This window comes from Eucalyptus grandis, chromosome 8 (assembly GCF_016545825.1).
Source record: "Eucalyptus grandis isolate ANBG69807.140 chromosome 8, ASM1654582v1, whole genome shotgun sequence".
Taxonomy (NCBI): domain Eukaryota; kingdom Viridiplantae; phylum Streptophyta; class Magnoliopsida; order Myrtales; family Myrtaceae; genus Eucalyptus; species Eucalyptus grandis.
The window spans coordinates 60,835,082-60,843,504 of NC_052619.1; the positions used below are offsets into that span (position 1 = coordinate 60,835,082).

Below are 8,423 nucleotides of genomic sequence, written 5' to 3' on the forward strand. Positions count from 1 at the left end.
GTCTCTCTCAAACACGGATGGCACTCCTCCTCGTCTTTCCTCATCCTCACTTGCTTTCCTCCCTCATTGGCTCCCTCACGCACCATCCGACGGACAAACGATGTTTGTTGCCGACAAATTCTTATGAACGACATGAATTAACTAGCCTAATTTCTCTTTTGTAGGAGAATTTATGCTTACATAAATGAGTAGCTTCATGTATAGTTGTGGGAATAAAACTAATATTAAATCCATGTTTGTTGCTAATTTTTTGTCTTATGATTTTATTTATTATAATTAGCCCTATCGATCCTTAATTTTTCGTTTAGTCAAAAAATTTGTGTATTTATTTATTACAAATGCTTAATATTTCAATACAAATTAGGAGAACTACGTTATTTTCTCATGTATTAATTTAAAATTCGAAGTCGTATAAGATATCGGGAAATTGTAAAATGGGTTCCAATAAAACCAAAATTGACCTTAGAACCAGACCCAAAAAATGTAATAAGTCGGGTATAGGATTCAATATAAACAAGGTTGAGTATAAGATCCAAAAAATAGGAATCGTTATAACAAGGTCGAATACAAGATTCAAGTCTAGACTCTATCCACCCTAGACCCAATCACCTCTATTGAATGAAGGTGCATGATTTAGGATTTGCTTTTAGCCTTTTATATTTTTCACTTTACTTTTGAACAGTTACTAAATGTATTCTTTTATTCAAAAATTATTCTCAAGAAAAAAAAAAAAAAACCTAAATTATTCCGAGAATACAAGTGTTACCAAACCTATCCTTAACCGGCAATAGTCCTATGAAGCCAAAAAGGGAATTGATTCCATTATCAGATTTCGTGTGGTTAAGTCGGGTTTTAGCTTTCGTGCAGAGTATCCACCCACTCACAAACATTCCCAAAGCAGCAGCACGAAATGAAAAAGTACCATCAGGACCAAAAGAAATTATTTCATTTCAAAGACAATCAATTTCCTTTTCCAATTTTATAGACGGCAAGAGATTAAGGGAAGACCAGCTCTGATCTTAGGTTCCCGCGAAACATTTGGTCAGCTTGGCCGAGCAGCTTTCTTAACGCCGACAGGAAGGCAACGGGCTTTTCTCTGAACGCCCTACAAATCTAACTATCTAGCACCTTCAAAATGTACGTCCTTTGTAAACCTTTGGTCGCTACACTTAAGACTTCCGAAGCTTTAGACCTAGACGGCTTCCACATAAACAAGCCACTTCCGGGCACGCTGCTAGACCGATAGAAAGCAAGTTTCAAGCCACAATTTTCTCAAAGCCTACATGATTCCTGCAATTAGCCAGGGACCCTTAAAAAAGTACCGTCATTGGCCATTAATTCCAAAATGCACTCTCAGAAGCTCGAAAACTTCCAGGCAAAGATGATGTGATTAAGCTGAGCTTTTTCTTTCATCATGCCATATACATAGAAAGCTGTCTTGATCAACATTGCCTGAACCGCCTGTTTTAAATTGAATAAAGATGTAGAGCTGAGCCTAGGAATCATCATCAGCCATGCGCTGGTGTGGTCAAAAAGAAATTGCAGGAGAAACCGACTGCTAAATTCATGAACTCAAAATTGAACACACTAAGGGAGTACGATGTCATGCACATACCTACCAAGTTGTTAGACGACCAATAAGCTTGATGGAAAAGCAAGGTAATCATTCAAAACTATCCTTAACAAAGTATGGAATGTGCCTATCGAGCTTTAGCTGACATCCCTCTCAGATACACAACAGCATTAATTGGACAACCCCGCTTAATACCCATAGTTGGCCCCATAGACCGAGCCATAAGCTCCACCATGTGCAGTGTGTCCTTGGTTCGATGCCGGAGATGCATAAACAGAACCGTGAGCTCCATAAGAATTATAACCTTGGTCCATGTGCCCAGCCGCTGGTGCCTGTGATTGTGTGGCTGCTGCTGCCTCCGCCATAAAATTCTGCAAAATGGATTTTTTTTGGCGTTAAAAGTGCAGAAGCCTACATCAAATGGTCATAAGGAAATGCAGCAACATCGACCATCTCTCCTCAGTTGAACCACTATTATAACTGTCTACCAAAAGATAGAATGTACACGGCAGTTGAGGCACTTTATATATGGGCATGCCATTACACCAACTTAACTACTTGAAACTAGAGCCAAATGGTAGCCGAGCCATTAACACCTGGAACATTTGAAAAGATATGCAAGGCTCTTTACCTGTATTAATTGCTGTGCAGTCTGAACTTGCGAAGCAGTTCCACTAATCTCGACCGTCATTTCTCCAGGAACGCCCCTAGTTTCTTGAATGGTAACAGTAGCTCCGCTGGTTCGTCGAATGTAGCTTATACTGGAACCAGCTGACCCAATGACAGCATCAGCATAAGAAAGCGGAATTTGCATCTGCTGTGTGATCTGCAAAATTAAAATGGCAGCAATGTTAGCAAAGCATCAAACGACCAAAGTTCAGCAAGCAAGATTGAGAGAGAGCCAGCCAAAGATTCTAAAAGAAATTTAAATTTAACAGTTGCCAATATCATGACAAGATGAAGGACAGACAAAACACAGGAATTACCTGCTTGATCATGGATGGTGCCGATTGGGCATTGGACGGTGCATGCATTCCCACTGGTACATCTCTTCCATAAGCAGATATGCCCTGATGAGACTGTGGTTCCACAGGAGGTGGCAATTCAGGAGGTGGATAGTAACTGTCAAGCTGCCGCGGAGGGGGCATATATTGAGAATTATGTCCAAAACCAGGACCCCCACCAGCATTCGGAGGAAGACCAGGTGGTGGACCCCAGGACTGGTGTGGTGGCATATGCTCCATTGGAGGATTCTTTGACATTTGCATCTGATTTGAAATTTTGTGTAAGGCCCTCACATGTCTTTTACTATTACATTAAACATACAAATCATTGCCAAGGGAAGGACAGGACTTACATGCATCTCAAACAATGGGATGATACTGCGGTCAACCAAAAATTTCCTCAAATGAGATGCAATTAGCTCCACAGCTTTGTGAACCCCTGTTGGCTCTCCAACAACCTCAACAACTCTATCATCTTGAAGAGCAAACACTGGCAGTTCTTCTGCACCATTTAGTTGAAGTACAATATGTTAAAGGACAAACAAACACAAATACTAAAATTACACCAAAAATACTAAACCTTTTGTACAAAATGTAATCAAGAACTAAATCTTTTTAATTTATGCAATGTAGTCTCAATCCTAAACCATTTTGAGGGGTTTCATTGCACTCATCTCATAGTGTCCCCAATGGTGATTACACGGTACTTGTCACATGAAGCCAGAGAGGGAAAATGGGGGACAAATGATTGAAAGACTACTTTGCACTCTTTCTAAAATTTAAGGACTTAATACGATATCCAAATTAAAATATTGGAGAGGTCCAACGAAATTCTCCTGATGCAGAAAGGGAGAATGTAAACCCACTGCACATGCATGATAGAGCATGCCTGCACAAGTTCGCTCATGATGCACCACAATAGCTAAGACTCATGCTCGAAATAAACACCAAATCCATAATGGATAGGAACAAACTCCACAATTTAGTGAACCCAAGTTTATACGCCCACAGACTACAGCTAAATTTCGATGATCTTAAAAACTAATAGAATGTCGATATTAAGCGCATAAGCCATATGATTGCATGACTGGATCATTGGGAAAAGAAGCTAATCATTTGGCATCTGAATTCGCGAAAATGCTAACTGCAAATGGAACCTTGGAGTAATATAGAACCAAATTAACACAAAAATGCAGTGTCAGACTAGCTTAGCAAACAAAGATGCACTAGCATTACTCTACTGCAGCATGCAATTGCAACTGGAAAAGGAAATAAGTTGTATATAGGAACCTGTGCCGAGAACTCTAACAATACAGTTTGATTCTTCCTGAATGGATTTTACTGTTCCTCCTTGTTTTCCGATTAAGCTTCCTGCCTGTGAGGCCGCCACCAGTAGCCTCGTTGAGATCTTTCCAGCTGTGCCGGAGGGAGGATTAGAGTCACCATCCAAACCATCAACAATGCGCTTGTGAACTCTCAAAAGGCCATCCACAGCAGGAGGAAGAGAAGAATCAGGCTCCTCCTTCGCAGACACCATTACCTTCAATAGATTACAGGCAGAGGCATCAGTTTTAGCAGTACATTGACTGGATCTTGCCAGCAAAAGATCATTCCTACATAGATTACTAGTCATCTGGCATATGATTCAAAAAAGGTCAGATTATGAAAGTTATTTAGCACAGCTAACTACGCACTACCAAAAGTCATACTGGATACCATTCAAGACTCAAATACAAGTTGAAAGAAATGGGCGCCAAAAAATAATATATTCTTAGCTCCTAATGTATTGATGGAGAGGAGACCCATAATCTTCTTCCCTACCATAAACAACAACAAAAATCCGATGATTGCCATCCATTGATTATATCTACTTGATAGCTCATATAAACAATTCAAGCTCCTTTAGCGAATCTCGATACGTCAACCAAAATTCCCAGATGAACAACTTGCTAAAATAAAAACATTTACTATGGTTATACTACATCTCTAATGACTCGGCATATATGGATGGCCAGAGCTACCAGAATTCATGAGATGACAATTGTCTTTCCATGTTTGGATCAGGTACATTTTGTCCTTAGCTTCTGAAGTAATCAAAGAAATGAGTCCAGAAACGTCCAAAGCAAACAAAAGACCAAGTTCTCAGGGTGTTACATATTCTTGATCAGCCATATTGCAAGTACACCATAACCTTTCCTTTAATTAACCCACCACTTCATCTTTTTTTAACTAATTCACGCTCTTCCTCTTGAAAGAGACAACACAGAGTCCAAGATTTGTATAATCCTACTCGTTCTAACTTCTAGTGGCGGTGCTGTACATTAACTAGTATAAAATGCATTTCCCAGTTGCTGCTCTCGTCATTGCATGGGGACAAGAGGGAGCAAGTGAACTTGCGGACTACAAAGGTACGTTCATATTTTTGTCAAAACTTAAGATTGCATTGTTGCTACTTTTCCTAAGGATTAGATGTCACTTTCCTATAAGATGCCCAATCATAAGAGTTAATATTTAACAATGAACAGGGCATCAAAGCATGCGCTATAGAAGTCCATACGACATTACTCTCACGACATTATAGAAGTCCATACAACGTTAATCTCACAACATTCTTTATTGACATTAGTGTGACGTTAGAAGTATTGTTAGCATTTTGTAAGTATCTCATAAGCACTCTACATCTAATGCTGCTTTTTATATCTTCACATGCTGATTAATAAGATAAGGCTCCCCCCCGCAGTGTTTAACACCTGCAGCAAATCAATCATCCAGGCTCTGAAGTTACCCGATAGCACGCAGGGCTTCTTGGTACAGTCGTTCGTACATGAGGTGACTGAAATTAATCAGGCCAGCTTATCAGCACTTTGTAATGCTCAAAGCTGATCCCTGCAATCTGGAACTTTGTTTCTGCATATTGGGGTCTTATTGAGGATAGATTCGTGGCCTTAAATTTGCCGATGGAACCTGCACAGATCCATTTTGGTTACTGAAGTAAAGGAAGTGCATTTCATATTCCATATTTCTTTCAGGGTTTCTTCCTTTTCACCTTCTTTTATGTATTCAGTTCGTATTATGAGTGCACTCCTAATGTCGAGCATCAATTAAGTCACTACTTTTCATTTCTCTTTATATAATGTGCTCTCAGTTTTCACAAATTTCAAATGACTATTTTTAGGATACAACTCCCATTACTTCAAACATTTTTGCCACGTTTTTACTTCATGAAGGACCAAATTCGTACTATATTATATCTACACCATCAACCCGGAGTTATTCATAGTTCCACTCATCTATATAGTGGTTATTAGGTTTTACCCCTCCACAAACCACAAAGAGTAGCATATCCTAGTTTGCACTGTTGGCTGCTAAATGTTGGAACCTTTCATATAATTAACCATTAGATTACTGCTGATATAATGGATTTTATGCCAACATTACTTTTAGTCTCCTTCTTGGCACCAAGCCACAGTTAGAAAGGATAAGCTACCTGGCCGTTCTGCATTAGCGCCAGTCCTGTCAATGGACTATGACAAGCCATTGTACTTGCCCCACGTAGAGAGAGCAGAACGCCAGAAATAACAAGCATATCAGAAATTCTAACAAAATTAGCCCACAGATTGTGTGATCATCTTGAACAAAAGTTCCTCCAGAACCACTTTGCAGCATTCTCCCTAATACGTTGTTTACAGAAACACGTGTAATAACAGATATACCATATATCCATTGAGCTGTTGGTTATTCTCCATATTGGAGTGAGCTTAATACTAAGATCTAATCCAAATCAGAATCTAGTAAAGATCATTAACTTTGAAAATTCATTTTCCAGTCAGCAAATATGTCCCACGAGAACTCCAAGACAGACCGAATGAGTAAGCCTCGAAAACAGCAAGCCATCAGAAAAGCGGGAAAGAGGACTCACAGCTCTTTCGGCAGTTCCAGGAGGACCGTCGAGAATCTTAATCCGAGCTCTCGTCTCTTCGACGATTTTCTTTATGAACTCCCCTTTGCGCCCGATGATACTGCCCACCTTCTGTGCCGGGACCAACATCCGGAAGACGCTATCCCCGGGCCATCCGGGCCACCTCTTCTCGGCGGCAGCAGCAGCTCCTCCGGCGGCGGCCGGAGGGCTCTCCTCCTGCGGCTTCTCCTCGGGCAGCTCCTCCGCCTCCTCCTCCACTTCCTCCTCCTCCTCCTCCTCGGGGGTCGGCTGGAGAGTCTCCTCCTCGATGGCCTGCTCGAGTGCCGTCTGCTCCTCGGGGCTCTGCTCGGCCTCGGCGGCCACGTCGTTCTGCTCCTCGAGGCTGTGCTCCTCGAGGTTCAGCTCCACTTCAGCCATGAGTCCTGCACGAAAGCGGAAAAAGCACATGAAACCCGCCCCCATCTCCACAGCAACTAGACGGGCAGCCGCCAATCTCTTCATCGACGAATCCAACACACGCAAAATCGCAACTTTCTCATCCGACGAAACGAAACGAAGAAACCCAAAACCCTAATCGACGCGAAACATCGATAGGGCACGTCGCGCGAAAAAACAGCACGCCCCCCCACCAACACGGGAAGAACGAAGAACGGCGCAAACAGAAGCGGGAGCTAACGCTACCGAGCTCGCCGGAGCAATTGGGGACGGCGGCCGGAACGATCCCTAATCGGGAACGATCGAAGCGACGGAACCCGAGAGAACGTGAACGGACGGTGAGCCCTAGACGGAGATTGATGATGCTCACCTGAGGGGGTGGAAAGGGGGGAATCTTGCTTCTAGGTTTTCGCTCGCAGAAGAGAGAGAAAGAGAGAAGATAGAGAGAGAGAGAGAGAGAGAAGGAGAAGGGGAGAGTAGATGGTGGTATCTGCGATGAGGTGCGGGGGAATTCGCGTTTTGTGGACGGAGATGATAAAGCTCGTAATTTCGCGTGGAGCCACCCCCGTTTTTGTTTGCCCAATGAAATGACGAAAATGGCCCTCCCGACCCGATTGATTTTTCTCTTTTGTTTTTTTGGGGGTGGGGGGCTTTGGGGAAATGCCATTTGAAGGGCGTTAGCTGTACAACTTTGGAAATACGGATATTCTTTATATTTTAAAGCACGCGAATCTTCGAAAATGCGTGGTTGGTCCGTCTTTATTAAATTATTACCGTTTTCGGCGATCTTAACAAATCTTCGAGGCACCGCTCGTTAACCAGTCGTTCGTAGAATTCAAAATTCAATTCATAAATTGGAAATGTTCGATTTGTTACCATTACGAAAGTTCACAAAATTTACATGTCTCCAGTCCCTGGGAGGGGAAGGGGGAGGATTTCCACCTCCATTTTTCTGGGCCTCCTTTGTAGCACTTTGAAGATTGTCGGGGACAAGTTTATCGACGAGGGCTAGCTTGCAGGCCTAGCAATGTTCTTGGGGGTAAAACCCCATCTAGAATAGTAAAGAAAGAAAATTTGTCTAAATTACGCAACAATCAATTTAATTATAATTGTGCAAATTTAATCATAAATCTTTTAACAATTTGTCAATATAATCATTTCAGCTAATTATCCAAATAATAGGTTTAGAACTAGACTGACAAAACTCAAAAGTTTTATAACTAAATTGGCAAATTACCAAACGATTTAAGACTAAATTAGCACATATCAGATTGCGTTTAGTTATATGGATTTATAATCATGATAGAATTGAATATGATATAATATGAATTTAGAGAGTATTGTTGTATCATATCCACTATTTAATGATTATAGTGATAAAGTTTAATATATTCACATGGTATCATATATATTGTTTGGTTAAAAGGTCAAATCAATATAAATTAACCATAAATTTTGCGAGATAAAGATAGTAAAAATCTATTGTCAATTT

The 8,423-nt window shown here is 41.2% G+C and overlaps 1 protein-coding gene across 1 annotated transcript; it reads right to left on the reverse strand.

Annotated features, from left to right (window-relative positions):
• Nucleotides 1-1,539: 1,539 nt before the first annotated feature.
• Nucleotides 1,540-7,457, reverse strand: LOC104415417 (flowering locus K homology domain). The gene is made up of 7 exons (XM_010026697.3): nt 7,302-7,457; nt 6,497-6,918; nt 3,868-4,117; nt 2,931-3,079; nt 2,560-2,841; nt 2,205-2,399; nt 1,540-1,944 (listed from the first exon to the last, which is right to left on the reverse strand). Exons 2-7 carry the CDS (start codon nt 6,911-6,913, stop codon nt 1,762-1,764), a joined length of 1,476 nt encoding a protein of 491 aa, XP_010024999.2. The 5' UTR covers nt 6,914-6,918; nt 7,302-7,457; the 3' UTR covers nt 1,540-1,761.
• Between the last annotated feature and the right edge of the window lie 966 nt (nt 7,458-8,423).